The following is a 17,655-nucleotide window of genomic DNA, read 5'->3' on the forward strand; positions in this document are numbered from 1 at the left end:
ATCATATTTTTTTGTTAGGAATACAATAATTTTTTTTCAATACAATTACAATTACTATTACAATATTTTTTATACTTTAGTTTATATCTATATAAGTTATAATAATGTATTTTATTAACATTTATAAATATATAATTTAATATATTAGGCGATAATACAACTACTAATAATAATTTGTTAATTAGCTAACAAAATACATAAACAATTAACAACTTTTATATTATTTAATATTATTATTATTATTATGATTCCCATTTCATATCCCTTTCCCACACCAACTCCAGACCCGTACCCTTCCATTCATTGGCCACTTTCTGGTCAATTAAATCGCTTTCCTCTTTACTAAACAATTGTTTCCAATCGCCGATAACTCCTTTACGTATTAGTTGTGAATTATTATACGTTGTCTTAACCAAACCAATTGACGACATCCTGACAATACGGTCGGCCAGTATTTCCGACTGTTGGCCATAATCATCATCAATGTTGACCATTGCCAGTACACTGTCCCTGTAGTCGGGTCCCAAAAACTGTGCAATTTCTATAACCGATTTCCGTAAATCCCGGATCATATCCTCGTAGATAATAACTGCAAAATTTTCCCGATCCCTGAGCTGCCAATACCTGAGCACATACTCAAAATAGTCTCCCATATAGTTCTGGTAGTTATGGCCATTGATATACAGTTTAAAAAAATGATGAAAATCGTTGATCGACTCCTCAGATATCCAACGCATGTCTCTTAGATAATAATATAACGATGCGATCATGTCTTTAGGGTTACGTATGGCAAACATATACCGGGTATTAGCTATTAATTAATTTTGTTGAAAAAAATTGTTATATATATAAATGATTTACATTTTTTTTTGTAAAAATTTAAACATTAATAAAAATGTTACACTAATTTTAACTAATGATCACAACAACAACTACAATATAAAATTTTTGTTTAAATTAAATATTTATATTTTTTTTGGTTATATTTATAATTATACTAATAATTTCATATTAAAGTTATTTTATTATATTATTATATTTTTAGGCATTATATTATAAGTATGTTTAATAGTTTGATAAAACTTTTTTTTTTGATAAAATTTAAGTAAATGCTAAGTTTATTAATGTTATATTAAATTATAGTTTTATTATTAACTTAGTTATTAGTTTTAAAAAATTTAAAACTAATCAAATTTTATTTAGTATAACAAGTCTATTGTATTATCTGTTATGACATACCATTGATGGTCAGTATATCGGGCGGCAAATGTGTGGCAATAAATGTCACCTTTTTGTCCGATTGGCTATCGATAACTTGTTTGCCGACAAACTCTAACCTGTACTTGATTTGAGTAATTTTCTGAACCGGTTGACCATTATTTAGTATCAGATCACATATATATTGTATCCAATTGCTACCCGATCGCGGATACGATATGAGTATACGATCGCAATCCCGGTGCTTGTAATCCATAGCATACTCAATGGATTCACGAGGAAATACATTCAATATTTCACGGCCTCTAAAATTGTATGTATTTTCAGTCATTATTATTATTAATATTAAATCAAAAATACTATATAATATTAATAATATTAAATTTTTACTAATTTTATCTATTAATTTGTTGATAATTTATCTAAAAAATAATAATAATAAACTCCTAAAATTTATAATACTATAAACAAGCAAAACTAAATTTTTTTAAATAATTTTTTTTTACTAAAAACATGTATAAAAATACTAATTATTTATTCAAGTATTTATGAAATTAGTTGTCTAATGCTTGTAAAATACTGTATAATGAATTGACATTTATTTTTATATTATTTTTTTTTTAAATTTTTACTGTTTTAACAGTAGTTGCTATGAATTTTATTACTATTTTTTTCTAATTTCTTAAAATCTCAAAATATTTTAAATGTAAAATTATTGTATAATTAAATAAATATTTTTCTAACATGATATGCATATTATTAATTATTTTATTTAAAAAAATAAAACATTTTTAATAAATAAATTGACATATTATTTTATATTTCTAAATAATTATTCAGTAAAAATTAACTTTTAAAATTAAAAATATTATATTATTTTATAGGTATTTAGAAATCAATAAATAATATTTTTTAATTTACTTACTTTTATTATGTTTAAATAAATTCGATATAATATTGTTATTAGTTATAAAATTACTTATTAAACATTTATATAATATTTATTTTTTATGCCTAAAACATTATAAATATATATTTTAAAAAAACTATTACTATTTAAATTTTAATACAAAATAATTTATTTTAATTGTTTTTTTAAAAACTGTAAATATTAAACTTAATTGTATTTATTATGTTTAAATTAATTCGTTGTAATTATTGTTATTAGATCCCAATAGTGTTATTTTTTAAAATATTTATATCTATTATATATTCATTATACTTAAATCAATAAAAATACTGTAAATATTTAAACTCAAAATAATGTTTATTATTTAAAAAAAACATTAGTTTAAATTATTTTACTTTGTATGATCTGTTAACTAATTTACTAAAAATTTGATTTAAACAGATAAATACAATAATAAACAATTTTATTTTTTATAACTAATAAAAATAATGAATAACAATTAAAATATTAATAAAAGTATGTTTTTATAGTCTATATTATAGACTCTATAACTTAAGTAAAAAAATATTTATTCAAAAAAAAAAAATTTTTCTGTATATGACTATTTAATTAATATAATTTTTTTCTAGCATTGTTATTGAATTTATTTTTAATTAAAGTTTTAATTAATTAGGTTTTATTAGTTTTATTTTATAGAAAAAAAAATTATACAAATATCAATTGAGTGCCACTTGAATTATTGATATATTTATTTAAGGTTAAGTACTCTAAATAAAACATAAGTTATACGAAAATACTTGTAATTAATTAGTGATATAAAGTTTAAATTATATAATAATAATAATAATAATATTTTTAAAGTAAAAATACACGTTTTATATTACGTCAATACATATTTCAATATAGAAATGAAATAAATTAAGTGATATATAAAAATATGGCCGATCGGAAGTATAAAGCCCAGTGATATAACAGTGTTTTTTCAACGGAAAATACTTTTTTGGGTCCTAAAAAACATTAAGTGATAAAAATAAAAGTGCGGAAACACCTAAAACCTACTCAAATCTAAGATAACATAACATAATGTATTAGTGTTCGCTCCGTTACCTAACCTGGTGTTCGATCCGCAACCTTAACCTAATTATAATGGTATTACACAAATGTTAACATAACCTAACCTAATGTATTAGTGTTCGCTCCGTTACCTAACCTGGTGTTCGATCCGCAACCTTAACCTAATTATAATGGTATTACACAAATGTTAAAATAACCTAACCTAATGTATTAGTGTTCGCTCCGTTACCTAACCTGATGTTCGATCCGCAACCTTAACCTAATTATAATGGTATTACACAAATGTTAACATAACTTAACCTAATGTATTAGTGTTCGCTCCGTTACCTAACCTGGTGTTTGATCCGCAACCTAACCTTATTTTCAATAGTAACTTAACCTAATCTATATAATACTGGGGGTTTTAAAAAAATTATTCTATCGAATAATTAATATTAAAAATATTAATCTCGTGCTTAGTTCTAAAAATAATGTATTATTATTAAGTTTTATCAATAGTAATATTCTCGCGCTTACAATAACAATTAGTTAGATTACTGTAATAATAATGTTATGCTATGTATGTCAGGTCAGGTATGTTAGGCCAGTTTTTAGTAGGTTTTAGGTGTTTCCGCACTTTTATTTTTATCGGAATATGTTATTTAGGACCAAAACAAGCATTTTCCGTTGAAAAAACACTGTTTTATCACTGGGCTTTAAACTTCCGATTAACCAAAAATATTTTCAGTACATTATAATAGACCATGATACAATTATAGTTTGTGCACATTCATAGACATATAATATAATTAATTATTTTTTTAAACATATAACTTGATATAATACACAAAAAATTACTTAAAACTAAGTATAAAAACAATAGAAATAACATATTATCCGTTAAATTATTTATAAAAATAAGTATTAAAACTAAAAATAATTAAAAAAAATAAAATGAATTATAAAATTGTTACAATAATTGTCGTTATCCTAACATATGTTGCTTTGGGTAATCATTTTTTTTATTAAAATAAAATATTATTAGTATTTTAAAAATCAAAATTATATAGAAACAAAAATTTGTTTTAAAACTCACTATTTTGTTTATTCAAAAATTTTAGCTACCAGTGCCCGACAATGTCGTAACGAGACACAAATGTGCGGCGGTTTTGCCGGTTTCCAGTGCTGTCCGGGACTAGACTGCTTCAGGAAACCATTGATGCGTCGGGTGGCCGATGGATCGGGTAGTTGTCAAAAAACAGGTATATACCTCTTCCTCCCTCTCCCCTCCCGTGCTTATTAGTGATGTATAATTAAATGGTGTATAATATGTATATACTATATATCATCCCATCCCCACTATCCAAACATCCCTTACCGATAATCCTCTAATTGGTCAGCAGTATTACCACAGGATGATCACTGTTTAAAACGTATGTCTATGTGCGATGAGGAGGTGCCCAACCAGTGTTGTCAGGGATTACGTTGCGTTGAGTTTGATATCGATGGTGTGTATGTTTGTATATAAATAAATAAATAAATGTCCTAAAAAAATATCTATATTTTAATAAATTTATAAAAAAAATTCAATCACTTAATATAAATTATTTTTCTGTATTATTATTATTATTATTATTATTATTACATTAAATAAAAAATTTATTATCAATATTGTTTTGTTTGTAAATAAGTTTTATTTTATTTTTGTGTATTTATGTATTATTTAATTTGTTTTATTGATTTGTTTTTTTTGTTATTTAAAGTTGTGTGATTAAACATATTAATATTTTATAATAATCAATAATGATAATAATAATAATAATACTGTATTAGATTAGTTTGAAATTACTTTTACACATTTATGAAAAATATATAATTAATTAAATTAAAACACATGTTTTAATAAAAAATTTTAAAAATAAAAATAATATATATATATATTTTAATCTATAAGCTTAGTCTATAAATATGTTATACAAACATTATTGTTTTATGCTATATATTAAATTAATTATTAATATACTTCAATATATTGATCATATCAAGGTAAATTTGCTGTTTTACAATTTGTTATCTTATAGTACAATATACGAAATAATTTTCATATACCTTATAATTAACCTTATAATAGATAATTGTACTTGATGCACTAATTGAATATATATATATATAAAAATTATATATATATATATATATATATATAAGATTATATTCAATTAGTGCATCATGTATTATATATATATATATATGAAAAACTATTGATAAGAAAAATGTATAAAAACAATTACAAAATTATTTAGTTAATTAAATAATTATAAAAATATTTTATTAATATAGTATTATTAAATTGAAAATAATAACAATAATAATATAAAATGAATAGTAATATAAGTATTATATTTGTTGCTATTATAGCATCAGTTAGTTTAGGTAAACAAAAATCGTATTTAATAGTAAATTTAATTAAATAAGTATTAATATATATTTTTAAATATATTAAAACTGATCAATTTTTTGTGTTCAATTAGCTACCGGTGCCCGACTATGTCGTAATGAAAGTCAATCGTGCGGTGTTTTTCTTGAATCCCAGTGCTGTTCGGGACTCAAATGTGTTGGTATCAAACCGGGTGTTAGCGATGATGGATCGGGTCGGTGCCAAAAAACAGGTATATATATATGAGATATATAGATATATTTTATATGATTCACTATTTTCACGTATTTATCCATTGAGTTACAATTAATTTAAAAATTATTATTATTATACAATTAAGTGCCTGCAATCAGCAGCAATGTAGGGTCAATAGGACAGGTAGATGATGACGATCATTGTCAGCACCGTATGGCACAATGCGATGAAATGGCCACTTGTTGTCAGGGATTACGTTGTGTGGAGTATTGGGTCGATGGCGTACATGTTTGTGTATAATATAAAAATTATATATATATAAATTGTATACAAAAAAAAAACATAATAGTAATATATTTTTAAAATTAAAATTCATAATTACTAATCACAAGTGTTTTTCAAATAATTTTTTTATGTGTTTATATTTTAATAGATTTTTAAAAAATTCTCAATATATTTATTAATAAATAATATTATATTAAAAATTTAAATAAGCAATTTATATAAATTTTTAATATAAAAACAATTTTAAATAAACAACTTGAAAGAAAAACAAAATTTATTTACAAATAACATGATTTTATTTTAATTTTTTTTTTAAATTAATAACATTGAAGTAATCTATCAATATATATATGTATATAAAAAACAATTTTGTTATTAATTATAACAATTTTATTAATGTAAAAACAAAATTACTGTACAAAATAACCAAAAAAAACAAATACTGTTATAATAATAATAATATTGATAATTAAGATTTTAAAAAAATCTTTAGTAATATTTATTTATACAAATTGTGCGCCAATTAAATTGCAACAATAATTTTCAATAATTTAAATAATATAATTGTATAATTATAACAATAACAATATAGTTGTATTTTTTTTAAAAATAATAACAAATATTAACAAAACAAAACAAAAACTAGAAATTATTTTTAATTTAATATAAAAACATATTTTAATTAGTTTAATATTAACAATCAAAATAAATAAATATAATTATAATTATTTTTAAAAAATTTATAAATTTATCTAATTAATTAAATATCAATTTTATTTTAAATAGTCGATTAAAAATTATTATTATTTCTATTATTATTTTTTTTAATTAATAATATTATAATCATTATTATTATTATTACTTATTAATTATTAGCAATTAATCAATCAATCAATCAATTGGTCACATCTATCACTCGGTAGTTGTGTCGCTAATATTATTAACTTTGGGACAACTTTTTGATAGTTCATCGGCTGAGCCGCCGGTATCAGTGGTCGTCAGACCACTTAAATTGATAATAATATTCTTGTAGATCCCGGAGCCGGGCGACGATTCGCCACCGCTTGAGGCGCTCTCTTCAATGACCAGAGAGCCGGCACCGCCGGACAATAAGCTCTCATCGCTGGACATGTTTTTGTTGACCAATTTTTGGCCAATGGTCGGGCAGTTGTTGGCCGGTGACGGCGATTGTTGGCGCTGTTGTTGTTGATGTTGGTGTTGTTGTTGAGTATTTCCGACAGCACGCGGCACGTGATGCCGGCACTCGGATATGTTTTGATGAGCATTGGTATTACTACTACCGCTACTACTGCCAGCACTACCAGTAGTAAATAGTCTGCCCGACGATCGGATACTATCCGTACGGACACTGCCGTTACGGTCGTCAGGACTGCGGTGATCACTGGCTCTAAACGATGACGAAGTAGTCGGTGATCCCGATTTGCATCGCGAAATTTGATGCTGTTTTTGGTGGTAATGTTGTTGTTGTTGTTGTTCTTTGAGCTCCAGTTCCTCGCCTACACTGACAGCAGAAGCAGTAGTCGTAGTGCCCGTCGTATCGTAGGCCAGATTGACGGCACTGTGAGCTGCTGTGCGACGGGTCGGCGGCGACGACCGGTTTAGCAAACCTATAGATTATAATAATAATAATAATAATTTTTTTAATAAATATAAATAATATAATAGTAATGAATTACAGTATTATTATACTGTATTATATATAATATATATATATTATATATATTTTTAAAAAAAACTACATAAAAACTATTACTTAAGTTAAGTGATTTGTGTTTCAATTCAAATAAATTTAATATTAAATTATACAATAATATTAAAGTAAATTAATTTAATGATCAAATAAATGGTATATCTGTTTTGGTTAATAAATGGTTTATGTAATTTAATTAAAAACAAAATATTAAATATATTTAGTTTTCAATAAACTATTAAACTTTTTTTTGTAAATAAATATAAATAATATAAACATAATAATTAAAAAAAATAATATTTAACTCTTTAGTAAAAATTAATTCTTCAATTAAAAAAATCTGATATAATTTTTTTTATATATATATATATATATATTTATTATACTATATTTCTATTAATTTTTAATTATAAATATAATAATAGTTTTCTTATATAGAAAAAAATTATAAAATAAATACTTAAACACAAATCATTTAGTTAATAATTATTTAATAAAAATAATCAATAATTACCTAAATGTTTATTATGTTGACTAAAATTTGATGACTTAATACTACTATTATTATGTAGACTACACTTGTGTTTGCCCGCCGCAGATGACGACACATCCTCATCATCGCACACACTGTTGCCAACCATACCATGACTACTGGCGGCGGCGACGGCTGCGGCGGCGGCACTGTTGGCTTCCTTTTCGGTTTCGGCAATACGTCGCCGAAGAGCCGGAAACCATTGTTCTAACAGATCGTACGATGTCTGGGCCGAGGCGTCGACAAACTGGCGTCTGGAGTCAATTTTGGCCGATTCGGCGAACTCGATAAAACCGGGCACCCGTTCGATGTCCGGGCCGTAAGCTTGCCGCAGCATTGCCACCAAACGCATCTTACGGGCATCGGATCCCTGGCCACCACTACCGCCGCCACCGCTTGTATCGTCGTCGCCACTACTGGTGCTACGTTGAGGTACTAGTTTTGAGCCTTTAATTTAGTTAATAGAGAAAAAACAGTATTAGTTATAAACATTAATTGTTAAAAAATAAGTTTAATATAGGATAGTATAGCAACAAAAATACAGTATATATCCTTTAAACTATTAATACATTAATGTCAAACTCAATCGACACATGTGTGTGTGTGAGGACAGGTATGTAGAATGTTATATTGCTATATAACACAATATAAATGTTAATTATTGTTTTTTTTTTGTTTTGAGGATAATATGAATTTTGATAGTTATGTTAATAAATATTCTAATAATACATAAGCCCTAAATAAAAATATATAGTTTAATAATATTTACTGTTTTTGCGCCGATTGGCGCCGGTCTGTCTGTCCAAAGCTTCGGCCGCTCTGATGGCCCGTATGTGCTGCTGAACGTTGGCCGCAATTTTGTCCTGTTTGCTGATCCGCAATCGTTCAAACAGATTGAGACCCGACTTGCGTTTGATGGCCGGTTTGCGATCAACGCCGGACGGGTGTGTCTGATGGTGATGAAAGGCTGCCGTTCCCGACGGGTCGCGCTTAAAGTGGACGTCCAACGAGTGATTTCTATATATAGAGAGAGACAATGATGTAAAATTATATGAAATTAATATATTTTTGAAATAATAATATTAATACAGAATTTTAAATTAAATTAAATTATTTCTAAAATACTATTCAATTACTATATACTATACTATAGTTAACTATAAATAAATAAATTTTGTTTAACTATTCAACTATTTAAGTATTATTATTATTATTATTATTATTATTATCTTTTTGTTAATAAATAAATATATATATAAAACAATTTTGTGGTCAAAATTCCTCTGATAAAAGTATTTTAATTTTATACAGTAATTTACTCTAAAAAAAGTAATTTTTATTTATAAAAGTATTGTAATTTAGTCTATATATATGTGTGATATTTTTGTTAATTTTGTGTGTTGTGTGAGTAATTAATGACTAAAAATTCCTAAAATACTTGTTATTATATAAAAATTAATTTTTGCAAAATGTGTGATATTTTGTTTGTTGTTAAAGTTTATTATTGTCGACAAACACATAGTAATAAAAAAATTTGTTTTATTTTTAATTTCCCCATTGAAAACATTTAATATTAACGGCGATCTACTGTAATATTTGATGTAATTTATAATTTCAATTTATTTATTTATATCAAAAACCCTATATTAACTTTAATTCATAGTTTAATAGTAATAGTATAGAAATTTCTATTATATATATATTATTTTTATATACATTAAGCATTTAAATTGAACTCATTTTATTACTAGAAAAAAATTAATGATAAAAATTATTTTAATAGGCAAACAAACAATTTATTTAATACATTATATATTATAGTAGTATATAAATTACTATGTTTAATTTATATATATATATACATATATATTAAATATTGTATACCCTTATCATAATTTTTCGGTTTATTTAATGTAATTGAAATAGTAGACTATAATAATAATAATAACAATAAAAATAATAATATTATTATTAACAATAATGTTAATGATATTTATAAATGTATTATTATATAAAATAATTTAATTGTTAAACTAACATATTTGATGCTATTTAATCAATTTTTTTCAGTGATTAAAATTATATTAGAAAATTTATAATTGCTAGAAAACAAAAAATAAAATCTAATATATATATTTTTTTATTTTTCAAAAAATAATATACTTTAATAATAACAATAATAAAAATTATTAATAATAGAAAACGAAATTACTTTTAATTATTTAATAATTTATTAAATAATTAATAATTATTGTTGTTTATTTAGGTAGACATTTGTTATTTTTGTTATTATTATTATTATTAATATAAAGTTTTAAATGTCATATGGTATTTAATTATTTATGAAACAAAATTAAATGCATTTAATTTTGTTTTGTATGGCAGTAATTAAATATTTATATATAATAATGAAATTTTTATTTGACACACAATGTTAAAGCACTTAATACTGTTTTATAGGAAATTAATAGTTTATATATAAAGTGTGTATACTGTATATATATATATTGAAATAACTAAATTATATAACATTTCAAACATTCAATTATAGTTAAATTAAATATGCATATAAACAAGTTGACAATTTTAAATAATTTATTGATTAATTATTATATTATATAAAATAATAAAAATAAATTATTTTATTATTATGTAAGTTTACTAATAAATAAACTATGATATCTAGTTATACATTGCAATAATTATTAAACTTAAAATTTAACAGTTTATAATACAGTATACAATATACTATTACTGTATTAACAATATACAGTACATGTGAACAAAAAAAAATTAATTATATTTTTTTTAAAAACAATATATACGGTTAATACTTTTTATTTTGTTGATTTTGTAGTCTAAAAGTAAATATAATATATATATATATATATATATATGGTTTATTAGTTTACAATACTGTAGATACAGTATATATTTATATAAAAGTTATGTATATTTTAAAAAATAAAAATAAATATATTTACACTGTATTAGCGCAAATATCTACACAAACAAACAAACAAACAACAAAAATCTTATAAAATCTATATAATTGCATGTCATATCACTTATAACAAAAAAATTTAGTAAACAATAGTTACAAACAGTACTACTCTATATTGTATTTTTTAAAAAAATTCAAAATTTATTTTCTATACTATATTAATAATATTATATATATTTATATAGTGTAGTTATATGTACTTAATGAACATGTTATAACATATAACAAATGTGTAATGAGAAAAATCGTTGAATTGAAATTAATTTAATGGTTTTTATACTATATTTATATAATTAATAAAAAAATTATATTTTATATATATGTGTGTCTATGACAGTGACAGTGATGAGAGCGACAAAACTCATTAAAATTGATTTTTCATTTTATATTTAATACAATATTTTTAAACATAGAGATCAAGAGAGAGAGATAGACAGACAGACAGACAGATAGATAGATAGATAGATAGATAGATAGATAGATAGATAGATAGATAGATAGATAGATAGATAGATAGAGAGAGAGAGAGAGAGAGACTAAAATTTCGTTTAACAAAAACGTAATTTTATTGTATTTGTATAAAATATATAAAATAATTTGTAAATACTTTAATAAACTGCTAAAATATTATTATTATTATTATAAATTAATATACAATATTAGACAACAATGACATATTATAATATTATAATTTTAAGTTTATATTGTATTTAATAATATTAAAAGCAACAATATTTTCTTTATTATTTTGATAAGATTGTAAAAAATTTGACATTTATTGTAAAATTATTGTAATTTTTTTTTGAAAAAAATTTATTATCAAATTTCTATATACTTCCGAAATGTCTAAAAAAAATTCAGTCAAAAAATGACATCATATAAAAATTATATATAATGCAAAAAAATTAAATTATCTAATATTCACTAATAGTAAGAATCATTATATTATTATTATTAAAAAATATATTTCATGTAAATAAATTAAATAAAATTTTTTATTATTAATAAATTAAATTAATTATGTTTTTTTTATTTTCAAAATATTTTACCGAAAATTTATTTTCTAAATTTTTCTAATTTTCAACTAAAAGTATTTTTTCAATTAATTTTCATTATAGTCTATATAAATCTACAAAATATTAATTTTAGATAAATAAAAACCCCCCAAAAAAATTCAATAGTAATTTATATATAGTAAACATAATTTCAGAGATAATAATAAATTTTTGTAGTTTGTATTGAAAAATATATAAATTTTAGACATAATGGATATCTACTACTCTATTAATTAATATTGGTTTTTTACATTATTATTAAATATATTACAAAATCTATATATCAATATATATATAATATTTAATAATAATATTATATATATATATATAAATTGTATATAAATTTATATATACAGTACGTAAACAAATTAAAAGCAACTCAAAACATAACACACAGACACACATACAATACACATCAACACTGAATAGGAAAACAATTTTTGCTGTTATTATCTATTATTATAATCAATTCAAGTCATGTATTGTGACTTCAATTTTAGCTTTTAATATATACAGTATATTAGTGAAAGTATAGTACTGTATACAGTGTTATTACTGTATTATTATTATTATTATTATACGTTAGGCTAAAATTATGGTAGACATACTAGACTTACAATTTTAGTCGACATTATATATATAATATATATATATATATATAAAAGTGTTGGCAATTAAGTTATTCATTGTTACCAATTCACTACTACTTAACTGATATAATAAAAATAGATATAAATTTATATATATATATTCACTATATTTTTATTGTTATATTTTTATCTCATTTTGTCTCACTATTTCTTATGTCATTCACATATATTTTTAAGGTATTATACAGTATTTAAAGTCAAATAAAACAAAACCAAATCAACAACAAAAAAATAGTATAAATTTTTTTTTAGAAAACTTTATACTTTTAAATTTTAATACAATTTTGAAGCAAATTTTTTTTAGTAGAAATATTTTTTGTTTGAGTCAAAAAAACAAATAATATATATATATATATATATACATCTCTCTCTCTCTCTCTCTCTCTCTCTTTCTCTTTATTTTTGTTAACTCACTCACTCACTCACCCGCAATCACACCCAATCTATGTTGTTATGTAATGAGAGTCATCTCAGTCATCATCACTGATCCACATCATTAAGAAGTTGATTGAATTAGCATTTCATTACATACAAAGAAAGAAAGAAAGAAAGAAAGAGAGAGAGAGAGAGAGAGAGAGAGAGTATCCTATAATATACTAAAATTTCAATGAGTTTTATTTTACAATAGTTGTACTAAAGTTTATTTCACTAGAAATAAAAGTGAAAAATTAATACAATCTTCCGACTCATAAAAAATAATACAACAAAACATAAAACAAAATAAAACAAAAATAATTTTATCGGTGATGTTTTATATTAGCAAATCATCAATAATTACATTCACTGTGTGTTTTTATGTGTGTGTGTGTGTGTGTGTGTGTGTGTGTGTGTGTATGTGTGTGTGTATGTGTGTGTGTATGTGTGTGTGTTTGTATGTTTGTATTAGTAAAAGATAATAACAATTTATTGTTGGATATAATCATAAAATAACAACAACAACAAAATTAGTTGATTTAAGTATTAATTTGTTTTATAAGACAACACACACACAAACATAACTACAATAAACAAAAGTGATATAATGATATAAATTATTGTACAATATATATATATATATATATATATATAATGTTAAAATATGGTAAATAATTATACACAAAAAATTATTAATAAAATAATTTCTATTTTTTATTAAACAAATTATTGACATATCATATCAACAATTTATATATTACATAATTTAGTAGTAATTATATAACTTTTAAATTTAATTTAAACAATAATTAGCTAAAGTACTAAATGAAATGAAATATTGATATTGTTATTATCATTATTATTGCTAATACAGTACTATTACTATAGTATAATAATTACTAATAAATAATTTCTATTGTTTATATTATTCATATTGTGATAAAGTTAGACAATTTTATATAGTTTTACTGATAACTTAATATAATAAAAAAAAAATATTTGTTTGGCATTTATATTCAATATAGTTAAACTGGTTTATTTTCACTTATTATTTATAATTAGTGTATAAATACAAGCAATTTGTTAGCAATTTGTTTAGACTTATACAAAAAAAATAAATATTAATAATTAATTTTTTGTTTGGTGTTATTAATTATTATTAATTTATTAGTTTATAATGCATATAAATAAGGGACCCAATAAATAAGCACTACCTGGATGTATCCTATTTGTAAATTATATCATAAGTATCTATTGATACTAATAATAATGATAGAGTAGATAAAGTAAATACAAATAACAACAACAACAAAGAGATAATTAAATGCAATAAACATAAAGTTAATGTCAATCAATATATACAGAGTATATATATAAATGATATAAATATTAGACACCAAACATACTGTTCATATACAGTATTAGACATTAACGTTGGGTAACAGCTATACTAATAGTTATTTTTCCTCTATTTTGTTGTTTTTTTTGTTTCCAATTGCAAGATAAATGTGTGCCTATAGGGCCAATAGTAATAAACTACTAGAGTTTAGTAACGTTACGTTAAAACTTGAATTATTTATAATTAAATATAAGTCATTGAATTGTCTGCATAATAATAATAATAATAATGATTATAATACTGTAATAACAACAACAATAATAATAACGATAACACAATAAACGGTTTGATGAATAAAAAATAAAATAAATAATAATAAAAATTGATTTACATTTGAATACACATAACTGTCTGAACAATTGAAATAATTTTCATATATATATATATTTCAACTAATTGTAAGAATATTCTTTATCCAAGAATTTTGTTTACAAAATATTTTCCATTAATAATAAAATATAATAAATATTTTTATTATAATAAATAGTTTTAATTTCTGAGAAATAAAAATTACTGTCAAATGCAGCATAACTTTTATACTCTAAAAAAATAAACTATTTTATATAAATTATATTTTTATTTTTAATATGATTGTCTATCAAAAACATTTTTCTCATATTTGCTTAATATATTTATGCATAAATATTATTGTGTGTGTGTGTGTGTGTGTGTGTATAATATAATATTGTTTATAAAATTTATTTAAAATTTATAAATAATTAAATCTTTTTTTAGTTAATTAAAATAATTTAATTTAATACAACAATTTGAATATTTGTTTACAATTAAATTTTATACACAATAATATATTTAGTATCTATAATAATCTAACCATGCTCATTTTATTTATTAAATTATTTCAATTTGATTGCTTCTTGAATTTTTTGAAAATTATATTATATATATTATTTTACACTAAAATATAATATAATTAGTAAAAATAGACAATGTATGTAAAAATCTAGTCAAACATGTTTTTGAATACAAATTATATTAAAGTTAATTAAATAAACTTTTAATTAAATACTGTATTCAAAAAATAACAACAAAAAAACAACTTTTTCATAATTAGTTAAATTGAATAAAAACAAAATATTTAAAGTAATTAATTGTAAAGTTTTAGTCACAAACAAAAAATTTTAACCAATTTTTTCTCTCTTTTTTACAACATTCAACAAAAACAAAAAAAAACAAATTCAGTACACATTGTTATTTACACATAAAAAAATGTTAAATTTTAAAATTATTTACATACCGTATATATATATAATATATATATTATACATAAAAAAAATTTGAAATAAAAATTTATACATTAATTTTGTAAATAAATCACGTAATATGCTCTGAATATAATGTAAAATATCTATACATTGTTTTACATTTGAATCAATTTTTATTATTATTATTATTATTACTTTAGTGCAGAATCCAAACTAATTAATTATTGAAAAATAATTTATTATATACAAACAAATATCTAAAATATTGTTTATTTTTTGAATCAAATTTTTAATATATATAAATAGTAATATATATTTTTTATGTATCTAAAAATAATTTACATATCTTTTTTTTTTGTAAATGATAATCTTATTTAATAAAATATTACTATTTTTTTGTGTTAAAAAATGTTTTAGTAGTATATGTTTTTATGATTATATTTTTACGTTATTTACGTGACATATAAATATATATATATACTGTATATGTATGTGATTTAATTCAATATTAGTATCAAAAACATTTGCTTTATAAAACCAAACCAAAATAAAATATTTTACATTTATCATAGATTACAATAAACATAATCTTTATGGTTAATGGGTGTCTACTACAGAGCATCAGTAATATTATGCTGTTATATGTTTATCCTAGTGTTGGCAAAAAAAAGAGAAATTTATAAAAATAATAGAGAAATTTCTTGAAAGTTTCTAAAAGAAATTTCTATCTATGGGATCCCCCCATGGTTAATTTTGTTTTTCTCGATTTATGTTATTATTTAAAAATACATTGTTTTTACAAGTAATAAGCCTAAATATTTTAATTATTAATTAAAGTAACAATTAATTTATTTAATTATCTTAAATTTTTATATATATATAATAAAATAATTATTAAAATTTTACAAAATTGATTATTAATATAATTATAATTATTTTACATATAGGTATATCATTTTGTATAGTAGTGTATAGTATAATGTTATATGAATAGTAGTATTGTCTCATTATTTATATATTATTACAATAGCTATAGATATGGGGATCCCATTGTATAACAATAAAGTTAAATTTCTATAGAAATTTTCTAGAAACTTTCTAATTGCCCATCTCTAGTTTATCCTTATAAATACAACAACAAAAATATATTGTAATATAATTTTTCTTATATATATATATAAACTTTTATAACTTACTAGTTTAAATTATATAAACAAATTTTTGAAATATAGTTATAAATTATAGTATATTACCTAGTGTATATATATATATTTATATATTGTAAATTTAAATAAAACATAAATATAAACTATATAGATTTTTTGAAAATTAAAAACAAAAAGTTACATTTAAACATTTTTATAAATATGCCTTAAGTTTAAATTTAAAGTTTAAATTAAAAAAAATATTTGTAATTTAAAGTTTATATAGAAATTAGAAAATAGTTTTTTTTAAAAATAAAAATTTACAAATAAACATAAAAGTTGTATTTTTGTTAGTTTACAGTAAGTAAATAAATAAAAAATATTTTATATTATTAGACACGAATGTAAAAAAAACTTTTTGAAAATG

General features: G+C 21.5%; 3 protein-coding genes across 3 annotated transcripts in view; 1 reads left to right on the top strand and 2 right to left on the bottom strand.

Moving 5' to 3' along the window:
• Positions 1-242: 242 nt before the first annotated feature.
• On the bottom strand, positions 243-1,549 carry LOC128961083 (sulfotransferase 1C2-like). Its single transcript, XM_054307292.1, has 2 exons — positions 1,240-1,549; positions 243-811 (listed from the first exon to the last, which is right to left on the bottom strand). The coding sequence occupies exons 1-2, from the start codon at positions 1,547-1,549 to the stop codon at positions 243-245; spliced, it is 879 nt and encodes a 292-aa protein (XP_054163267.1).
• A 2,210-nt stretch (positions 1,550-3,759) lies between these two features.
• On the top strand, positions 3,760-6,110 carry LOC128961084 (uncharacterized). Its single transcript, XM_054307293.1, has 5 exons — positions 3,760-3,775; positions 4,303-4,443; positions 4,585-4,689; positions 5,710-5,847; positions 5,956-6,110. The coding sequence occupies exons 1-5, from the start codon at positions 3,760-3,762 to the stop codon at positions 6,108-6,110; spliced, it is 555 nt and encodes a 184-aa protein (XP_054163268.1).
• An 897-nt stretch (positions 6,111-7,007) lies between these two features.
• LOC128961085 (metabotropic glutamate receptor 1-like) overlaps positions 7,008-17,655 on the bottom strand; it is a 70,396-nt gene continuing 59,748 nt past the window's right edge. The window contains exons 11-13 of the mRNA XM_054307294.1: positions 9,108-9,355; positions 8,321-8,785; positions 7,008-7,723 (exon numbers count right to left, since the gene is read on the bottom strand). Coding sequence (XP_054163269.1) covers positions 7,008-7,723; positions 8,321-8,785; positions 9,108-9,355 — 1,429 coding nt within the window. The remainder of the gene's footprint in view (positions 7,724-8,320; positions 8,786-9,107; positions 9,356-17,655) is intronic.

The sequence above is a fragment of the Oppia nitens genome, unplaced genomic scaffold (assembly GCF_028296485.1).
Source record: "Oppia nitens isolate AA-2021 unplaced genomic scaffold, nextdenovo-longstitch-racon4-pilon3 scaffold5_pilon_pilon_pilon, whole genome shotgun sequence".
NCBI lineage: Eukaryota > Metazoa > Arthropoda > Arachnida > Sarcoptiformes > Oppiidae > Oppia > Oppia nitens.